The sequence below is a fragment of the Dunckerocampus dactyliophorus genome, chromosome 1 (assembly GCF_027744805.1).
Source record: "Dunckerocampus dactyliophorus isolate RoL2022-P2 chromosome 1, RoL_Ddac_1.1, whole genome shotgun sequence".
Classification (NCBI taxonomy): Eukaryota; Metazoa; Chordata; class Actinopteri; order Syngnathiformes; family Syngnathidae; genus Dunckerocampus; species Dunckerocampus dactyliophorus.
The window spans coordinates 13,509,194-13,531,653 of record NC_072819.1 but is presented as its reverse complement, the minus strand read 5'-3'; the positions used below and the strand labels follow the sequence as shown (position 1 = coordinate 13,531,653).

General features: G+C 42.2%; 1 protein-coding gene across 4 annotated transcripts in view; it reads right to left on the bottom strand.

Moving 5' to 3' along the window:
* Positions 1–451: 451 nt before the first annotated feature.
* The window catches only part of vwa5b1 (von Willebrand factor A domain containing 5B1), a 37,437-nt gene continuing 15,428 nt past the window's right edge, over positions 452–22,460 (bottom strand). For 3 of the 4 annotated variants that reach the window (XM_054794181.1, XM_054794171.1, XM_054794189.1), the window contains exons 9-22: positions 21,561–21,671; positions 17,857–18,059; positions 16,225–16,339; positions 15,963–16,148; positions 13,452–13,653; positions 13,164–13,360; positions 12,902–13,091; positions 11,205–11,492; positions 10,889–11,026; positions 8,836–8,964; positions 8,540–8,611; positions 6,877–6,946; positions 6,696–6,813; positions 452–5,287 (exon numbers count right to left, since the gene is read on the bottom strand). In XM_054794181.1, the coding sequence (XP_054650156.1) occupies positions 4,742–5,287; positions 6,696–6,813; positions 6,877–6,946; positions 8,540–8,611; positions 8,836–8,964; positions 10,889–11,026; positions 11,205–11,492; positions 12,902–13,091; positions 13,164–13,360; positions 13,452–13,653; positions 15,963–16,148; positions 16,225–16,339; positions 17,857–18,059; positions 21,561–21,671 (2,565 nt within the window). In that variant the 3' untranslated portion in view covers positions 452–4,741. Of the gene's footprint in view, positions 5,288–6,695; positions 6,814–6,876; positions 6,947–7,988; positions 8,612–8,835; positions 8,965–10,888; positions 11,027–11,204; positions 11,493–12,901; positions 13,092–13,163; positions 13,361–13,451; positions 13,654–15,962; positions 16,149–16,224; positions 16,340–17,856; positions 18,060–21,560; positions 21,672–22,460 lie in introns of those variants that run through there. The other variant, XM_054794198.1, reaches the window with a different exon arrangement.

Genomic DNA, 22,460 nt, shown 5'->3' with positions numbered 1-22,460 from the left:
ATATTCTGGACCACCATCTGCCATCTTAGGAGGTGGAAACAGTGCACAGTCAACACCGTATATGGTGGGGATGGTGTGCTGCTGACCTCGACTCGAGATGTCGTGGATCGGTAGAAGGAATACTTCGAAGACCTCCTCAATCCCACAGACACGTTTTCCAATGAAGAAGCAGTGCCTGGGGACTCCACGGTGGGCTCTCCTGTCTCTGGGGTTGAGGTTGCTGAGGTTGTCAAAAAGCTCCTCGGTGGTAGGGCCTGGGGGTGGATGAGATTCACCCGGAGTTCTTTAAAGCCCTGGATATTGTGGGCGTCTCTTGGTTCACATGACTCTGCAGCATTGCGTGGACATTGGGGACAGTACCTCTGGATTGGCAGACCGGGGTGGTGGTCCTCCTTGTTAAGAAGGGGGACCGGAGGGTGTGTTCCAACTATCGTGGAATCACACTCCTCAGCTTTCCTAGTAAGGTCTATTCAGAGGTTCTGGAGAGGAGGATCTGCCGGATAGTTGAATCTCGGATTCAGGAGGAGCAGTGTGGTTTTCGTTTGTGGAACTGTGGACCAGCTCTACACTCTTGACAGGGTTCTTGAGGGTACACGGGAGTTTGCCCAACCAGTCTACATGTGTTTTTTGGACCTGGAAAAGGCATTTGACTGTGTTCCTTGAGGAATTCTGTGGGGAGTCCACCGGGAGTATGGGATATCTGACCCGCGAATTCAGGCTGTTCGTTCCCTGTATGACCGGTGTCAGTTTGATTTGCATTGCCGGCAATAAGTTGGGCTCGTTTCCTGGGAGGGTTGGACTCCGCCAGGGCTGCCCTTTGTCACCGATTCTATTCATTACTTTTGTGGACAGAATTTCTAGGCGCAGCCAGGACGTTGAGGGGTTCTGGTTTGGTGGCCACAGGATTGGGTCTCTGCTTTTTGCAGATGATGTGGTCCTGCTGACTTCATCGAGCCGTGACCTTCATCTCTCACTGGATCGCTTTGCAACAGAGTGTGAAGCGGTCGAGATGAGAATCAGCACTTCCAAGTCCGAGTCCATGGTTCTCACCCAGAGAAGGGTGGAGAACCATCTCTGGGTCGGAGATGAGATCCTGCCACTAGTGGAGGAGTTTAAGTGCCTTGAGATCTTGTTCACGAGTGAGGAAAGGATGGAACGCGAGATCGACAGGCGGCTTGGTGAGGCGTCTGCAGTGATGCGGACTCTACATCGGTCCGTTGTGGTGAAGAGAGAGCTGAGCCGAAAGGCAAAAGTCTCAATTTACCGGTCGATCTACGTTCCTACCCTCACCTATGGTGATGAGCTTTGGGTAGTGACCAAAAGGACAAGATCGCGTGTACAAGCAGCTGGAATGAGTTTTCTCCATAGGGTGGCTGGGCTCTCCCTTAGAGATAAGGTGGGAAGCATTGTCATCTGGAAGAAACTCAAACTAGAACCGCTGCTCCTCCGCATTGAGAGGAGCCAGATGAGGTGGCTGAGGCATCTGGTCAGGTTGCCTCCCGGACGCCTTCCTGGGGAGGTGTCCAGGGCACGTCTGACTGGTAGGAGGTCTCGAGGAAGACCCATGACACATTGGAGAGACTATGTTTTCCAACTGGCCTGGGAATGCCTCGGGATCCGCCGGGAGGAGGACACAAACTGGCCAGGGACCCGACCTCGGATAAGCGGTAGAAGATGGATGAATGGGTGGATAAATTCACTAAACAACAATCACTATTTAACACTGTTTCATGTACATGGTCAGATAACGAGTTAGCTCTTTGACTTGGCTTGTTTTGCTACATTAAAATTGATTTTAATTACACTTTCCTGAACAAAAAACATCTGACGTGTGGAACGCTCTACACAAAACACTTAGCTCACTTGGCTAATTAGCTGAGCTACGAGACAACGTGTAAGTGCATGCTAAAACATGACAAGAATCTGCAAAAAACATTCAATAATATGTCATAATAAAAGCTTGTGTTTTTCACGGCTAGGTTTACAAACACTTACACTGATTTCTGCTTCATCTGTCGATAACTTTACATGCTAGTTTTACATTTTTTTTCGGGTTAGTCTGATGTTTCAGCTATGCGTAAATGTGTGGAATGATGACGCTAACACACTTCAATATATGTTTAGAAACTGATTTATACATGCCTGCACAATAATTTGGCAAGTATTTTTGTTGTTGAGAAGAAATCAACACGAAGGTATTAAAACGGTTTAAGCTGTTGTACGTGTTCATGGTAGACACGTAAGCAACTATAATGTTGTTGTTAAAGGTTCCCTACTATGACCCTTATGTAATACACAGTGTGTCCAAAATCTATGATCTCCCTCACTTGTTTGTTCTACTTTTGAGAGAAGAGGCGTTCAAAAGCTTGCTTTTGAAGTTGTGTCTTTTTATGTTGTCATCAAGGAAAAACATCCTTCCTCTTGGACATACAGCCTCTGAATCGCTTCAAGCTAGATGAGCCCTCACAGGGCTTTTTTGATTTAAAAAAAAAAAAAACAACAAAAAAAGCAGACTTCGCTATACATCCCTAAAAATGTTTTAGGCTAGTTTTATAAAACTTGGCCAGGATAGTTTATTATTGTATCAAATTCAATGTGCCCCTCTATTGCAAGGTGCATAGAATGGGAGATTTGCATATATGCCCACACTTACCCTCAGGACCAATTTGGTCCAATGCGACTCCCATAAGAGCCACATATTTTTGATGTACTCTAGTCTTGACATAATGTTTTACTCGTGAATACTCATGAATACTTAATAAATCAAAGTAAGCCTGTCCACCACTTGCCGGAGGACAGCTTTGTAAGGCAGCAGGCTTCGCTACACATTTTAAAATGCAGTCTGGCGCTCTGCCAACTGTCCGTCAGTCATCTATAGATGTGGGAGCTGAAAGTTTGATCATTTTGTTTTTCCTCGGCTAGGCCTAGCATGATGTGGCTGTTAACATGTGAGTGTAATGTTAGCACTGTAGTAGTATCTATGTAACGTATAACATTGGAGTCCTGTCCCACTCCGTAATGTTACATTGTTTTACGTATTGTGTACACATTGAACAGCTCATTACCACTGAAGCTACAGACACACAAAACGAGGGCTTACTAAAAGCACTTTTAAACTGTCTAAATTCCAGCATCAAAGCTAGATTTTGGACACTATTTTGGGACCCGCGACACTTATTTAAAATTGTTGAAAAATACTATAATACGGGGCCTTCAACCATACAAACTGACGTCGCCAACTGAATGCATACCACAGCATAATTTGACAATGTTGTCACCTGTATGTGAAGTGAAAACTGTTACTGTTGTGTGAATGTCCACGAGAGTGCATGAAAATTTTAACACAATTGTACAAAACATGCTAAATGTACAAAGCTACATATGTTCGGGTGGTTTGTGTGCGGTAAAAGGATATGGCACCACTGTGGTTGTGTAGGTGGCCAGTAATGTTGGCCAGTAATAGGTACTCTGAAAGAAAATAAACTTAGCTTAATTAACAATCTTAGGGGGTATTCTGCGAAAGTGTCTCAACCAACCCAGGCTTTGTGCTGAAGATGCAGCTCAACAAAACCTCAGTTCCTCAAACAAAGTTAAATGGTACTGCAACGGTGGTTATCAACTTACTTTGTCAAGTAAGTTCTCGGCTTTGTGCTCAGTGCACATTCACATAAAAGGGGGCATTTGATGTCACATTATTATTACTTCCGCGCAAAAATGAAACGATCCAGCCGGTGTATTTTACACCAGGTGAGTCCATAATTATTATGGAGCGTTATGAGGAGTTAAAAAATATTATTACTGCCAAATGCAACACTGCCGCCGCCAATAGAACGAGGGAGGACCGCTGGCCGAATAAAGCTTAGCGTGTAAAAGCGCAAATTAACACTGATTATTATTATTATTAACTATAGCCTACTTGTCTTCTCATTTGTCAACGCTCAACACTGCACACCTTTAACATATTAACGCTTATCCATTTAAAAAAATACATTGGAGTAACTGTCTTTTTTCATCTTTGAAATATGTATCTTGTTGTGACCACTAGGTGGCGATGCTGACATGTTTTGTGGCGACCTTTTTGTAATAAAGTGTTTTCTTCCAGTTGATTGATGCATCAGAGTGCTTATTCCTCCAGCAAATATTGTAAAAGAAGAAGACTAACAGGCTGAGTACTCTTGTAAGGACTGCTGTGACATATATGTCTGCCAACATTGGCTGAGTTAATATTTCATATTGCATTTTATTCCTAATGCTCGACTCAAAAAGTGAGCAAATGTAGTGTAGACTGAAAATCGATATCTCTTCTAGAGATTTTCATCAGGGAACGCTAGCGAATCAGTGTGATTTTAAAGTAGCCACACCCGTCGTCGTGCTGCTGCAGCAGTGCGTTCATAGCCCATTTTAAGCTGAAAGTCTGGACATAACATGGTCGGGACCAGGTTATGAGTTTAGCCTATGTTACCGTGGTGATATAGCCTCTATACCAGTAAGCTACCTTCACTGAACAGGCATTCCCAGCTTTCCACTCAACACACCTTGCTAACCCACTAAACTGTCTTCGCAGAATACCCCCTTAGGGGCACAAAGAAGTACATGTAAACGTACTGACGCTGATATGTTTAGAGGAGAGACACTCACACACACACACACATATACCTGTATATGTAGGAGCATGCAGTTGCTCACAAGTGCGACAGTGACAGACAGGTTAGTTAGCATAGTGTGTCGTGCACCAGTACGGTCACACACTGCTGGGGTTGTAGCACAGCATGTTGAGCTGCAGGTTGTCGTCCCAGTGTCTGAGGATGATGAAAAGCTGGTTGGCAGCTGCCTTGACAGATGCCACGTCTCGGCCTTCTGGAATGTCCTGGCTGCCAAGCCACATGCTGGCCTTGGCAGCCACAAGCTCCCACTCGATGAAGTAGCTAGCAGAGCTGTGCTCCAGCCAGGCCAGGGCCACCGCCGTCGCCCACACTAGGCTCTCTGTGTCCAGTGTCCCCTTGTGGGCCACCTCCGCAACCCCTGGGCCGCCGTCCACTTGGGTGCCGGTGGAGGGTGGGTGCTCCGTGCATGTTGTACGTCCTGCGCATGTTTGTGTGTTACACGACTGGGACAGGTTGTCTTCGGTGCCCTCTACGCGGCGGCCGCCCAGGTGAGATGGGCGCCCCAGGCTGTTGCGGTGGCTGCTGAAGGGGGACCTCCATTTGAGCTTGTCCATAGGCACGTTGATGGCGTCGCACAGGGCGGTGTCCAGTGGGAAAGCGCCACACGCCAGCTGCAGCAACACCTGTAAATAACCAGACACAACCATGACACAAGGTGGGTCAGGATCCCAACAACATCCTACTTCATTCCCCCCCAAAAAAAGATAATTGAATTTGGGTTTAAAAAAAACGTCAGTATTGGCAGTACTCCACTATGCCACAGGATGGAACTGATTGGTATGATACCTTACTAAATGACTGCCTATAATAACAACAATAATACAACCATTTACTATAATGATAAATACAAAAAACCCCAAGAATAAAAGTAATTATACGTATAATTATAATTATAAAAAATAAGATTGCACTGCAAAACACTTATTTTGGCAGCTAAATTGTATTTAAAAGAAAACAGGACCACATTTCACATAAATAATGAAAAGTTTGACTGTACAAACAATGAATGAACACAAGAGAGTTAAATAAAACTGCACCGGTTTCTCTGAAAAAAAACCCAAAACAATTTAAGTGTCTCTTTAACAGAAAAGCTGCAACAGTACATTGTTTACCTTTGAGTAAGCTCTCTGCAGCAGAAACCATCCACAACTCTCCCGTCAGCGAAAGATGTATACTTCCATACAAACCTTAGTGAAACCTCATTTGCACGTTGCTGTGCTGCTAATTAATGTGCTACGACTCTCGTAGATTTTTCATACTGGGTTATACTGTTTCAGAGCATATGAGACAAAACGGTTTGGCACTGGATACTGAAACAATGAACATATATTGAACCGTCCTTTCACTTATAAATGTTCGGTTTTCTCTATCAATTGTTCTTAATTTTGAGCAAGCCATGGCTCTCATGGATGGATGGATGTTCTTGCTTGGCAAGTAAACAAACTATTTCATTGGCTCATTTTGAGTGACGTCACCACATTTGCGGTCACCGTAATAACTGAAGTAATTACGCCCGCATACTGCCACTGTGATTGGTCCGCGAGCATGATTATATGTTATTATATTTCCCATTCACTTTAATTGGTCACGGGTCCATAAAGGGCCATCACTGGGTCCGAGGACCGCCATTTGGTGATGGCTGTCCGAGGGGGAATTTGCTTCCAAATCCAAACAAATTTGAGGTCATTGTGTCCTATTAGCTGGGGTGCCATAAAAAAAACTCTTTGGGGCCAACCTTGGCAGCTGTTTTCACCGCATCTCTATTTTTTGGGGACCTTGGAATTGTCCTAACTTTCCCTATACAGTGCCCCTGCCTTTTACACAAGTTATTGTTATAAAAGTTTAATTATTCAGTGTTTAACCTGCAACAGTTTCATTCAATTGACATCATTTTTTTGGGATAATTTGTCTGTACAGACTGACATTAGACGTTCCACTAGTATATTTGCCTAATGAGATATTTGAAGAATTTGTCCTTTTTTTTCCATCAAATTTCGGTGAAAAATGAATCACATTAAATCCTCTACCCACCAGAGGAATGTAGTCCTTGTTATCACTCTCCCCCATGGAGTCGGCTGACTTGCTGTGGGATCGGCTCATGAATTCTTTGGCGGCCCTCGTCAGGAGGCGAGTCCTGCTGAATGCCAACCTGGCCAACGACACGCACACGTCAGCAACACATTCTCTATGAACGCAGCAGACACACACCCACCTTGCGGAAAAAAGGCTCTCCACCGATTTCTGAGACTGGTCTGAGGTCACTGATGGACTCCTTTGGGTCACTGGGAGAAAAATCAAAATACACTTGCAGAATGGCACATTGTCATTGTCATCGTAAGTACAGTAAAGGGTAATAATTGGAGTGGCCGACTCAAAGTCCTGACCTGAATCCTATTGAGATGCTGTGGCATGACCTTAAAAATGTGGTTCATGCGCGAAAACCCTCCAATGTGGCTGAATTACAACAATTCTGCAAAGATGAGTTGGCCAAAATTCTTCCACAGCGCTGTAAGACTCATTGCAAGTTATCACAAACGCTTGATTGTAGTTGTTGCTGCTAAGAATGGCCCGACCGGTTATTAGGTTTATCACTTTTTCACACAGGGCCATGTAGGTTTGGCTTTTTTTTCTCTTTTTTATCTCCCTTTCATTTAAAAACTGCATTTGGTGTTCAACTGTGTTGTCATTGACTAACTAAATTTGTTTGATGATCCGAAACATTTAAGTGTGACAAACATGGAAAGAAATCTGAAATCAGGAAGGGGGCAAACACTTTTTCACACCACTGTGAAGGATCTTTGACTAATGCTTTTGCTATAGATTCCTAAAAACAGGAAAGCAATCGTGAAATATGGAAGATTTTTGACTAGCATTTTGGCAGTAGCTCATCAAAAACAGTAGAGCACTCCTGTCATATAGAACAGTGGTCCCTAACCTTTTTTGACCCACGGACGGGCTTGTGTTCCCACAAATCTCCCGCGGACCGGGGGGTAGTTCGTACATTATAGCGATCTAATTTATCTTATTTATTATTTATTGTGTAAAACTAAGACATGAACAACATCAAATTAAAAGCACAAAATGAATGCCGACCCACCATCCACCAGTTCAAGTTCCAGCCAAGTTTTTCCAGAGAGATTATTACATGGCTGTTTGACGTGTGTGGTAAAAGGCAGTGTGCTAGCATGAATTAACTTGAGACAAATGTGCACATTAGCACTCAATAAGTCATCAAAACTTACCTTTATGCATTCCCACATAGTATCAGCATTTGACACCAAATATGAGGTGAAAGAAAAATGGTAAAAATACAGTAGTAGTCTATCTGTGCGGCATGCGAGAAAGTTAGCACACGCACGATGGTGCGTTCAGGGACAGTGGAACAAAGTGGGACGGGTCGCCGCTTGCAACAAACAACATAAAAATGCCAAAACTATGGAATTTGTAACTGTATATTTTTTTTTCAATAAAATAATGGTCCTTATTTCCGAAATTGATATGCATTTACATAAAATTAGATGTCATTATTTACAAGTCTATTTTTTTTATTTATCTTTGCACCTGAAAGCGGCCCGGTTCGGTCCCACCCATGGACCGGTACTGGGCTGCGGCCCAGTGGTTGGGGACCCCTGATATAGAGAATCTTTGACTAATGCAAACATATTTCTTGTGTTTTAATGTATGACTTTTTTATTGAATAAATGATGAATAATTATATAATGAATGATTATATTAGCCAATTGTTGAGGTAGAAATGTCTGAGCCTTGCTTTGCACACACAAAATAAGAACCTTCATGAATGTAGAAGCACCTCCCCCTGTCTTTAGCTTTGTGAAAATGTGGACCCCAGAACAGTTGAGTGATATTTTACGTACCCTCTGTGAAGCTACATCTCTCCCAGCTGAACGAAGATGGAGTGCTGCAGGGAGAGACGCCATCGTCCACACCTGACACAGGAGCATAAAAACCAAATCTGTTGCATTAGCACGCCGTCTTTTATTCTTTCCTCACAGCTGTAGTTGCTGCTATGACACCGCACACAGAGAAACAATGTTTCCCAGAATAGAAATTTATATTAACATCCACCTCATATCCCGATGCACATATTAGCAGGTGCCATCTGTTTGACATCTATTCATAATAATAATGAAAGAAATCAAAAATAGCCTACTGTTGTGCGTCAGAGCGTCTTCCGCGTCCTCCGACACACCGCCAGACTGAGAGCGGCCTAGTCCAACGGAGTAAGCTCGGTTCTTGCTGCTTCCCGAACTGGACCGCGAGCCTCTTTTAAAGCTGTGGCCTAAAAGTGAGAAAGAAGCCACACACTTCAAAATAAAATGGGGAAGTCCCATCATTTTCCTGTCTTCACAATTGTATAACTTATTGTTTTTATTATGTTCTTATATAGGGCAGGGAATCAATTAAAATATTTAATCGTGATTAATCGCATTTTGTCCATAGTTAACTCATAATTAGTTGCATTTAATTGCAGATAGAAATGAGTTTTTATCTACAACAAGTTGGGATGTAAATCTCCATGGTAAACAATTTGTTACGCAACTACGATGACTACATGAAATTTTATGTAAAGTGATGTCAATTTTGGAAATATGGACCATTATTTTATTTTTTAAAAAATCATATACAGTTAGAAAGCCCACAGCAATCTGTCCCACTGTGTTTGACCGTCCTGTAACGCACCTTCTAACTTTGTCCCATGCTGCATACAGTAGATAGACTACTATACTGTATTTTTAGCCTTTTTCTGAGACTATGTGGGAATGCATAAAGGTAAGATATGATGACCTTATTGTGTGCTAATGTGAATATTTGCGTGGTGCACCTCTCTGAAAAACTAACTCCAGACTCGTACTGGTGGATGGTGGCTCTGTATTCATTTTGTGCTTTTAATTTGATGTTGTTCATGCTATAGTTTTATAATACATAATAAATAGGATAAATTAGATCGCTACAATGTACGTATGTGTTGCTGATGCGTTGAAAATCTTTCCCGGTAACTAGCTTGTGCACTGCTAATGCTATTTACATCCTTTCTCATCTTGAACCATGATTACATTGAAACAGGTGTCTCTGGCAGGTGTCGTATTCCCTGACAACTCAACTCACAGCACCAGTAGACACAAATAACTTTGGTCTTGTTGCGAGAGCTGCTGCAGGGCTTTGAAGTTAAATTTACCAATGAAGATACCCTTTTTTTTGGCCATTTCTGCATTTCGTCAAACTACGGTGTGGGCCGAGGGCCAAACAGGACGTGCGCACGTTAATCGCATGTCAATCGTGCCGTTAAAGGGAACTTCCATTCGCGCATTATTAACACGGTAACACTTTGACAGCCCTAGTAAAAAACTAGGCTTCACTACACATCTTTAAAAAAATGCAGCCTGGAGCTCTGCCAACTATACGTCAGCCACAGGCGTGGGCGGTGTAAGTTTGATCATTTTGTTTTTGATGAGCGAATAGGCTAATGATGCTGTGAAAATGAAACTGTAATGTTCGCACTGTAGCTCACATACAGTAGCAACAGTATGCTGGTGTTACTAACATTCTTCTAACGCCATCCGTGGTGGGGATTTGAAGTTATGATACCTGAACTAAACAGTTGCACTGCAGACTTGTGACTTGTTTCCCGACGGTGGTTCAAACGCTAACGTTTTGTGTGACTTTAGAGGTTTATTTAACAATATTGTAAACAATGATGCAAAGCAGGCTTCTCTACACATCTTAAAATAAACCCTGCCAACTACCCATCAGTCAGCTACAGATGCGGGAGCTATAAGTTGGATCATTTTGCTTTTCTTCAGTGAATAGCTAACCTAGCGTGATGATGCTGTTCAAATGTGAGTGTAATGTTAGCGCTGTAGCTCACATGGCTGTGCTAGTGTTACTGGTAACTGTTGTGTCCTCCTGTCCCACTCCTTAATGTTACGTTGTTGTACGTGATATACGGCATCTATTGCAGAGCTGCAGTGCATATGTAAAAAGTGGATAAAGTGCATAATAATGCTTCTCTGAGCCCTGTCTGAGACAGGCGTGGACAAACATTAAAGTTGCTGACACACAAAAGCGATTTTAAACTGTCTAAATATGAGCAGCGAGGCCATTACACTGTTGTGACACTTAAAATTGCTGAAAAATACTATAATACGGGACCTTCAAGGTGTTTTTGCACTTAAACAAGTCTAAAAACAATCCATACTACTCACCAGGGTTGATGTATTCAATGCAGGTGTGCAGATATTCATTTGTGTCCAGGTCGATGGGGATGAAGGCTGTGTATTTGCTCAGGATGTTGCAGGCTTTGCTCGTGTGGATGGCGTACACTTGGTACTTCCTGCCACAGCCTGCAGCAGTAACATCACATACAGTAGCATTTGTTTTGGACTGGTAGTGAAGAACATTGGTGGCGAGTTCCAGCTAATAGATAAAATGTCCCCTGTACTGCTATGACCTTTGAACCCTGCTGTGACGCACATGTCCATGAGATGATGGAGTGAAGGAATGAATGGTCTTTGGGCTCACCATGTTCAATGTCACTCTCCCTATCGGCCATGTGCTCAAAGTCGTGAATGATGGAGCGGCCGGCCAGATGGTGGAGAGTCTCGTTCCACAGCTCCTCGTGGACCTTCTCCTCACGTTCCCGTCCCTTCAGGAAGGGCTCCACGTCAAACAGCACCTCCCACCGGACGGCCTTCCCGCAGAGCACACCCGACACCACTGCCTTGCACTCGCCTCGCCGCTGGGCCACCGCCTCTGCGCTGTTCATCTCTTGCAGTGTTTCGGCCTGACACAGCTGGTGGCCGTATCCTTCTACAACGCCACAGGAGGGAGAAGAATTCCTAAATACCGTTTCCTGGAACATGTGATGTTCCATTGACAGCCTCCTGTAAGGTCAAATGATGACAACTTCCTGTATTCCCTGAGAGGAACGTCAGTGTTAAAACATCTGAAAAGGCTGGTGTAGCCTTACAGAGTCCCATATACAGTAGAACCACAAAGGAGCAACACAACAAGTTTGTTAGAGGGGTGGCTAAATGTCCTCTTTTCCAGGACATTTCCTGTTTTCATGTCCTGTCCTAGCCAACCTGTTTTGTTGGGGGGGGTTAAGAAAGTGATGAAAATGTCCTGGTTTTCATTGTTTAAAAAAAAAAAAAAAGATATAGATGTTTTTGTTTGCTGAAGTAATATCTTTATTATTTGCATCATGACCCTGTGATTGGTTGGTGACCAGTCCAGGGCGTACCCTGCCTCTTGCCCAAAGTCAGCTGGGATAGGCTCCAGCATACCCCACGACCCTAGTGAGAACAAGCAGCATAGAAAATGGATGGATTTACATCATGACATTGAAAAGGGTTATATTTGTGAAATATGAATTTGCTAATATAACAAATTTTATTTCATATTTTTTGTTTTTTATTTGTCCGGTAAGACTTGCAGACAAGTTTTTATTACAGAATAAACATTTAAAGTTAGATTTTAAAGAGAGATTTAAGGAGATTTTAAAGTAATTTTTGCACCATTGAAACATACTGTACATATTTATATAACTGTATAATCATATAGTATTTGTCACTTCATTTTTAATTTAATTATTTTTTTGATGATAAATGGGTCAATTTATTTCAACATTTGTCATAGGTAACATCAATATAACTATTTAACTAACGTCTATTTACACAGCATTAAAATGCGTCCACAGTGACTTCCTGTTCAGTGCAAAGTAACCTCCAAAATAAAAGCATGTCCACAGTAATTCTACCACAACAACTAACAAAATTCACCCATTTATTATTTTTTTTAGATTTGCACATGTACGGAGCTTTATTGCCATTGTAGTCAAGACATACAACAAAATTACCACAGTAACTCTGTTAGATACGAGTATAAAATATTATATCAAAACAATTATTTAATTAAAAGATTTAATTATTAATAACAAAATGCACAAATGGAGGAAAACGATCCATACTACTCACTCGTCCATTCTCCTTTTGTCACTGGTCAAAGTGACGAGTAAATGTGAAAGCAATGGCTAGTTTCGGTTTTGATTTCGCTTATGTTGACAACCGAGGGGTATCCACATAAACAGATTGCACTTTATATCAAAATGGCCCCCAGCATTTCGCAATTTTTTTTTGTAAGCGGCCCTCGGTGGACAAAATTTGGACATCTCTGCTGTAAAGAGCCACTTAACTCATTACTGTGTCCACAGTTCTTACCTGTATCTCCCACGCTACCTACAGACGGACTGTCTGTGGATGATCTGGACCCGTCCTCTCCTGTGGTGTTGTGGGCTGGGGTCTGTTCTGGGCTTTCCTGAGCATCCAAACCAGTCTCCCCAAGGGAAGGCTGCTGGACACCAGCTTGACGGTCTCCAGAAGAGGCGGCACACAGACTGGCCAGTTGAGGCTAACAATATGACAAATGAAAATGTTGTTAAATCACCCACACAGACATTTGAGGAATGCTGACTTTCCACACCTGGTAGTCTCTCCTCCAGTGGGACTCGTGCTCCGGGCTCACATGGCCGAGCAGCTCCTGGGCTTTGGCTCTCCTCAGAGGATTCTTGGGCATGACTGAGCTGGGATCACTGGAGGTGTATTTCTTAGCTGGCAGGTGCTCGGCTATCTGGTTAGCACTGTAAGCTCGCCTTCTCGCCTGAGCCTCCTGGCCTGACGCTGGAGCAGAAGCACCAAAAAACAGAAGGTGAAGGTGAAGGCCATGACGGGTAAAACTGCAGACAGGAAGTGAGCTCGGCTACGTTCTCACCGTCGTCGTGCTCCATGGTGACAAAGCTGGCGTCCGTCATGGCATCCTGGTTGGAGTTGTGCTGAGCGCTTTGAGGTGTTTCTTTGTAGGCCACCTGAGCAGAGTCAGCAGGGGTCCTCAGCAGGTCCTCTTCTTGGGAGTGATAAAAGACGGAGCTGCCTGAGCCCACAGAGTGCATCATGCTGTATCGACGTCTTTTGTCCTGTTAATTGACAAGCGAGCTGATCAGGCCTTTGACTGCCTTTTTAATCTTTTTTTGGCATTTCCCATAAAATGACATATTTGACCATTAGTTGGCAGCAGGGCTGGGGTCAGGGTCTAATTGGACCCCCTCTATTGCATTATTGCGAGAGACATCCAATCCAAAATTGATATCAAATATCGGGCCGATATCACCAAAAACCCCTCCCTAAGCTACCACCTCATTGTGGTGGAGGAATTAGTGTGTCCCGATGATCCTAGAAGTTGTCGGAGGCTTTTGTGACCCGGGTAAGGCCACCCATGACAAACAGCTCCTAGGTGAGGGAACAGACAAAGCGTAGCTCATTCAGACCCCGATGACAAGCAAGATATAGACAATATATAGACCTATTTTTCTCTGGAGCCAGGCCTTGAGGTGGGGCACAATGGCCAGCGTCTGGTGGCCGACAGCCATGGAAGCCTGGCAGGGCACAGCCTCAGGGGTCAAAGGGGTTGGGTGAAGAGTGAGTTGGGTGGCAGCCAAGAGCAGGGACCTTGGCGGTTGTTGGTCCTCAGCTGCAGAAGCTAGCTCTCGGTATGTGGAATGTGGAATGAACTTCTCTGGAATCTGAGCTGGTGCGCAAGGTGGAGAAGTTCCGGCTAGATATAGTCAGACTCACCTCGAAGCATGGCAACGGCTCTGGAACTCGTCCTCTTGATAGGGGCTGGACTTTATTCCACTTTGAGGCAGGGATGGCAATTCTTGTTGCTCCCAGGTTCGGGGCCTGTATGTTGGAGTTTAATTAACCCGTTGGGATCGTTTCCAGTTTTATGAACAGAATTTAGGTGCAGCAAGGGAAGGGGATCCAGTTTGGTGGCTGCAGGATTGGGTGTCTGCTTTTTGCAGATGATGTAGTCCTGCTGGCTTCATCGAGCTGGGATCAACAACTCTCACTGGATCAGTTCGCAGCAAAGTGTGAAGCAACTGGGATGAGAATCAGCACCTCCAAGTCAGAGTCCATGGTTCTCGCCTGGAAAAGGGTGGAGTGCCATCTCTGGGTCTGGGATGAGATCCTGCCCCAAGTGGAGGAGTTTAAGTTCCTCGGTGTCTTGTTCACGAGTGAGGGATGGATGGACAGAGATCGACAGGCGGATTGGTGCGGAGTCTGCACCACGGCAGATGCCGTTGTGGTGAAGAGGGAGCTGAGCCAAAAGGCAAAGCTCTCAATTTACCGGTCAATCAAGGTTCCTACCTTCACCTATGGTCATGAGCTTTGGGTAGTGACCGAAAGGACAAAATCACGGGTACAAGCGGCCAGAATGAGTTTTCTCCATTAGGTGGCTGGGCTGTCCCTTGGAGATAAGGTGAGAAGCACTGTCATCCTGGTGAAATCCTGGGGGCCTTGTGAAAAACCCAGGACATGTTAGAGAGCCTATGTTTTTCAACTGGCCTGGGAACGATTTGGGATCTGCCGGGAGGAGCTGGACAAAGTAGATGGGAATAGAGAAGTCTGGGCTTCTCTGCTTAGGCTGCTGTCCTCACGACCCGACCTCGGATAAGCGGAAGTAGATGGATAAAAATAAGTAAAAAAAAAAAAAAGGATTATATTGGCTTGCATCTGGAATCTCCAAAATAGGCACTCCAATACAGGCAGTCGGGACTCTTAGTGTTACAATTCAATACAGGGTGTCTCTTCATGTAAATTAAATTACATCAGGTCAGATGAAAGATCAACCAGGATACCATTGTTTAATCAGGCTCTGTCTCAGATGCTGCCTCCCCAGTGAGGACCAGTGGGGGGTCCTGAAAACTATTAGTATTACCTTTTGATGATAATCTTTCTCAGCAAACGAACTGGCACCAAGAATGGCTCATTTCTTTTCCAATGTAATTTTTTTGCATGCAATGGAATATAAAGACGTGTAGTTTTCTGACCCCTTTGCAAAAGAGGGGTTCTTAGTTCCAAGGAAATTTTTTTCCACAACACCCTCAAACATTCCTCTTTACATGTCATAATTTATAAGTTATAAGAATGGCATAAAATTGTAAAATGCATTAAAAAAATGAATAAAAAATTACAGTTCTGATTACGGCCGACACTTATCATAAGATATAAATAAGATCTTATTATAAGATTCAAGATTCAAGATTCAAGAGAGCTAACAACTGAACTTGTTACAGTTACAGCACCAACTACTGGCTCAGTATGCACACTACAGTGTCATTTGAGTAAGATTTGTGCACAAAATCTGCTGTTGGATGGTAGAACTACAAAAGGGAGAAAGTTCTCCTTTCTAGCTGTCATACAATTGTGTCATCATCACACTTACAGATTTGGGGTTGGCATGATAGCGGGTGGTGTCGCATACCACGGCGTACCCGATCAGACTGTCGCCGGGGTACAGGAAGGTGTTGCCCACCGGGGAGAGCAGGACTTCCTTGGTCTCGGGAAAGAGCCACTCAATGGAGATGTCACTGAGGACCGGGCACATGGTCTTCTTCAGGGACTTTATCATCTGCAAAGACAAAAACATCCTTAATTTGGAAGGTGGTATGGTGCCCTCAATGAGAATCATTGGCTGAAGGACATACTCTTGGTTGGAGCCTCTCGCCTTGGGCCAAGAACTCAGCTGTTCCTTTGGAAACCGTGGCCAGTTGCTGCACCATCCTCCTGCAAGCGCTCTGCCCGATGCCAAATGTGAAGCATCTGCACAAACAAACACAAAAATATAACATATAAATCAACACATTGTGTATGAGAGGTGACAAATGTCACAGATTATCACAGAGCCATCACTGATGAACCAGCTATATGCCTCGTATCAGCCAATACATCGTCTGTCCTTTGCAAAGCACAGAAGCTGCGCTGCACTGGAAGAAAAGGAACAAGAATAAAAAGAAAGCCAGCATTTACACAGAAATACAGTCAAACATCGGTTTTCGAGTGCCCCGGTTTTCGTATGATTCAAAATTTTCGCCACAATTTTGGCTTGGTTTTATTGTACAATATCAAAATGTAAATCTTTGGAAAATTATACAGTAAAAAGTAAGTCAGCTTTTACACGTTCAATGAATATATAAATAATGAAATCAGAAAATAATAATATGCTAATCAATCAGCATTTGCATACAAAAAAAATGGAGAAAATACAATTAAATAATAAAATGAAAAAAAAACTATATAACATGCTCAACCGTCAGCATTGACGAACATACATAATAACTACGTAATAAAACACAAAACAATAAAAAACTAATAAAATGCTTGTCAGTCCGCATTTACACACTGAAATAATAAATAAACAAAAACAAAAACAAATAAAATACAATGTAGTAATAAAAAAATGCTTGTCATTAAAAACAATGAAATAAAAAATATATAATAAGAAAATGAAATAATAAATAATAATAACAATATAACTATATCCATCCACCCATTTTCTATACCGCTTCTCCTCATTAGGGTCGCGGGGATATGCTGGAGCCTATCTCAGCTGATTTCGGGCGAGAGGCGGGGTACACCCTGGACTGGTCGCCAGCCAATGGCAGGGCACATATAGACAAACAACCATTCACACTCACATTCATACCTATGGACAATTTAGAGTCACCAATTAACCTAACATGCATGTTTTTGGAATGTGGGAGGAAGCCAGAGTACCTGGAGAAAACCGGGGAGAACATGCAAACTCCACACAGAAATGCACCAAGGGAGAATCGAACCGAGGTCTTCCTGATCTACAGACTGTGACTGTGTGGCCAACATGCTAACCACTCGACCACCGTGTGGCAATATAATTATATATAACATAATAATGTCTTGTACCGGCAGAGGTTTATTTGGTGGATTGCAAGATAAGCTAAAAGTGATATGTTTTGTGTAATCAATAAATGTCACAAAATAGAAAAAGATCGATTCATGTGTGTGTGAACTGGTGGGCTCTTTGCCGCGCTTCAATAATAGTGGAAGGACAAAAGGCAATTATCTCCAGAGGACTTCGAGACCTGGAGGCGAATGGGAAGCAATGAGATGATTTCCCACAGCAACAAGAGATTCTTTGTCGCTGACACGTCATGTCAACTGGCATGTTGATTTTGTTGCATGTTTTCTTGTGCAGGGATTAAAGCTCCGTAAATAAATAGGTATTTAAAACCTGTCCATCCCTTTTGTGCAGCTAATGTGCACAAAACAAGCATCCACCAAAGATGCTGTGCTTGACTGACCTGATGTAGCGTGCGTGGCTGCGCACCAACTCGATCACCTTGCCCGTGTTGCTCACCGCCCCATCCGTCAACAGGAAAAGCAGACGGGGGTGTCCGCTGAACATGGGCTGCCTCAGAATCCATTTTAACGGCGCCAGGATGTTTGTACCCCCCATGTCGGCTCGGATTTTACGAATGTACTCGCACGCCAAGGCCAGTGCCTCCTACATCAGGAATAAAGAACAACAATTACTTTATTGTCCGGATGAAGTGGACATTTCGATTTCGATGTTAAAAGCAATCCAGTGTGGATCAATATATGCTAAGCTACGCGAATAAAACATCCACATCATAGTTTTGTGTTATAGCTGACAAATCCAATTAGTGTAATATCCAATAATAAATCTTAATAATAATGAATTCATTTTATTTTTACAATATGCTGACGGCCAATAAAAAAATGGCCCCCCACCCTTGACCTATACCTCCGTAGACTAAGTACAAAGTACAATAGTTTGACCTTGTCTTCAATGTTTACGAAAACATCTTCCTTTCATTAAAGGCTCTAAATTGTCTTTTATGTGTACGAACAAATTTGTTTGTTCGTTGAAGACCTTTAATCTGCGTCATTGTTTCCAAAAACATTTGATGCTGTTTGCAAATGGTCTTTGAGGTTGCATGTCTCTGCTGTTTACGAAAAAAGTACAAACACACAAATGTGATCTCCACCAGAAACTGAAAATTGCCTTCAATGTTTACAAGTACTCGTACATTCATTTAGTTGAAAATTATAAGTTGTCTTCAAAGTTGACTAAATACAGACACACCGTCACGCTGATATTCATGTTCATGTTGTTGTGTATGCTAATTCCGTTAACGACTAAATCATCTTCAATGGTGACAATAAAATTTACGTTAGGATTAATTGAAAACTCATGTTTACAAAAACACGTACATTTGGTTTGCCGAAGAACCTTAGTCATCTTCAATGTTAATGAAAACGTGTACGTTGGGTTCATTGAAAAGCTTACAGAAAACATAAGTTTGTGTTGTTGAAGACTAAACCGTTTTACATTTAAAAGAGCATATGTGAAATATTCAAAAACTCTAAAGGACCTCAACGTTTACGAAAAGACATAAATTACCTTTACCATTATGTTAAGTTCATCGAAAATTCTAAATTGTCTTTGATATTTATGAACGCTCATATGCTAGTTTTATTGAAAACACTAAATCATCTTTGATGTTTACTGATCATGTATATTAGGTTTATCGACAACTAAAATTGTCTTTGATGTTTGCAAAAACAAGTTCATTCGGTTCATTGTAAACATTAAATTGTCTTCATTGTTTACGAAAAAGTACATTAGGTGAATCAAACTACATTTTTTTCAACGTTTCTCAAAAATATGCATTGTGGATTCATCAAAAAATCTGAATTGTCTTCTGTGTTTATAAAATGCAAAAGTTTAGTTTGCAGAAGACTCCATAAACAGGGTCTTCAACATTTCGAAAAACACATACATTACCTTCGCTGAATTGTCTTTGATGTTTACGAAAACATTAGTTAGCTAATTGACCATCTTTGACCATCTTGTCTATAAAGTTAACAAAAACATGCACTTTACTTTTGTTTAAGACTCTAAATTGTCTACAGTGTTTACGAATACGTACATTAGATTTGCTTAGAACGCCGTCCCTGTCCACGTGGAAACCTTTCACGTTTTTTTGGGGGGTTTTTTGGTGCTTTGAAAAAAATTTATGCGCACACGGTACTGTGTTAGTAAATAGTTGCATCCAGGCGGGAACGAATCACTGGATGAAAATGATGTAATACACCTATGTATATGTGGCACTATAAAAAGACACACAGACGGAACCACGTGACACACCATCCTATGGAAGAAGAAAAAACTCATGCGCATAAGTCTGTCGTCTTCTGGTTTGCCTGCTTGTCTAGATTTACAACAAAGTGGAATTACTTTTGCGAGTCAGTTTGGAGTATAAGACAACAAAATGTCAGGAAAATGTCGACTGGAGCAAGCCATGCCAGTCGAAGTATTCAGATGTTATGTTGGCCTGTCACTTCTGGTCACCTGACAGTGACGGTGAGGTGACGTCATCGTTTTCAGAAAGTAGCGGTTTGCTTGTCTACATGGCAACGACAAGCCGTTAAAAAAAAATACGGTTTCAGGCCACCCAGAATGCCGTTTCTGAGGCTGAAATGATAAAATACTTTGCCATTTTGACTTGAAAATGTTTCAATGTTTCCACAAAGACATATGTTGGTCTTGAGTGTTATCAGTGTCATAAAGCACTACACTAAGACAGTCAGGATGAAGAGTGAAGAGTCTAGCCAGAAGAAACCGCAAATAAAATACAATGTCATCTTTGTCTAGCTTTTATTTCTCCTGAGCACCTTGTTACGCTCCAGTTCCTGAGTAATGTAATGTTAGTCTCTAGAGGTCATGGAATGTGTCTCAAATTCAAGCCTCAATTTTAAATTAAACCTATAAAAAGAACAACAAGCTGTTAAATTATTGAAGCCTGTCGGGACATTGGATTTCTTTTTATAGTTAAGTTGCCCACACAGCCATAAAATTGCTAACTCCTTGTATTATGAAGAATTGATGACATCCCCTGCTACATAGAGCATCTACACTCTTGTCCTTTTTGGAATAATGAAACAAAGCAAAATACACCCCAGTATTATCATTGAGCTGATATTATCCTGAACTCATTAATTTATTATTATTTAATTTGTCATTATTTATTGTATATTCTGTGTACTTATTCACAATAATATGTATAAACATGTTATAGCATTTACTCCTATATATACACTAGGTCCCCAACTAACGAACACAATTGGTTCCAGACAACCGTTCTTAAGTTGAATCGTTCTTAAGTCGAAACAAAATTAATATTACCAATGATATAGGTACTACATGTACGTGTATACATATACAGTATATGTGTATGTATGTAAATATGAGTTTGGATGCAGTAGTAATATTAAACAAGGATAATAAATGAAAGAAAACAATAATAAAAGTGATATAATAATAATACGTAATGATAAATGTTATTTACCTTTGAAGAGGTGTGGTCGAGGATATGTCGTTGTGGTGGAGGAGGAGGAGGAGATATTTAAAAAAAGGACAAATGGTCGTCGTCGTTAGACTCTTCTAAAAGAGGTAGTGCTCTGTGGGTGGTGTAGAATTAAGCAGGCCTATTAACTCTTCATAAACTTTAATCACACGCTCTGTCCGGGTTGTATCATCCAGCTAAAACCTAGCTTTCCTAGCTTTACCGGAAGCTTTCTCTGCCCAGCATCTGTGGGTCTCATTAGCTCTAAGGCTGCCTCTTGGTCCCATTAGCAGTGTCACAGTGCCCTCTACTGGTCAAGCATGTACAGTAGCAGTATAAATACTCATTCCTAAGCACTACAAGGCAAAATAAAATAAAATATAAACCAGTCAGCTTGTGTTCGTATCGGCGAGTGTTCGCTAGTCGGGTGTTCGTAAGTTGGGGACCTAGTGTATATATTTTTTCATTACTCAATAAGCAGTCTCTATCCATCCATCTTCTGCTTATGCAAGGGCGGGTTGCGGGGGCAGCAGTCTAAGCAGGGAAGCCCAGGGATGCGAAAACATTTCTGTCCCATGGCAGAAAATAATTGAGAACCACTGGTATAATCCCATTCAGTTACTGAGCCGTTTTACCTCCTCGTAGTTCTGGCTGACTGAGAAAAGCGATTTGAAGGTGGAGCCAAAGCTGACAATGTTGAACAGGCAGCCTGGTATGAGACTCTTGAGGATCACCACCATGGCATCCTGGGAAAGACCACAACACATCATCGTCATCACCATGATTCAGAGTTGTATTTGGATCTCGTACAAATTAAATTTGTTAGTTGCAGAACTTGAGATGTCAGCACGAACCAAACATCTAGAGCCACACCTGGCCAAATCGGGGTCCTACAAAACAAAACCACTCTATCATGAACAGAGGTGCTGCCAGGAGTTCTGGGCTCTATGATAAAAAAATTATATTGGGCTGTGGTTACCACATCCCTAGGATCAAACTAACCCATTAAAAAGCTATTGTATACTACACTCCTAATCAAACAAAATTCAGGTTCAAATACATTCCTGATGAAAATGTTAAGATCAAATGAAAAATTGCAAGAATTTACATTTTGCACTGTTGACTCTTCAGCAGGTTGTAAGTAGAGCTTCAAAATGCAGAAAGGAGAAATGGGAGTGAGACAAAAACATTTTTGAGTAAGCAATTTATTGCAAACAACCATTAAAGTAAAATAGGCTGCTCATCAACGGATCAAAAGTTGAAGACAACAGGAATTGTGAACTGCAGCGTTGTCCTGTTGAAAAACACAGTCATTACCAGTCAGGATCTTTCAAAAAGTTTCAAATGACTGTCCTACTACGTCCAACCTCAGCAGCAATGGCGCATTGCAAGAGGCTTTGCTTATGCAGTTCAACTGTCACGCTCTGCGTGACTTGCTGAATTCTTTTGTGTTGGTTCTCCTTAGTTCCGGTTTTATTTTGCAAGCGTTTCCTGTTTTGTGCTGTTTTCAGTCACCTTTACCTCCTTTTGAGGAA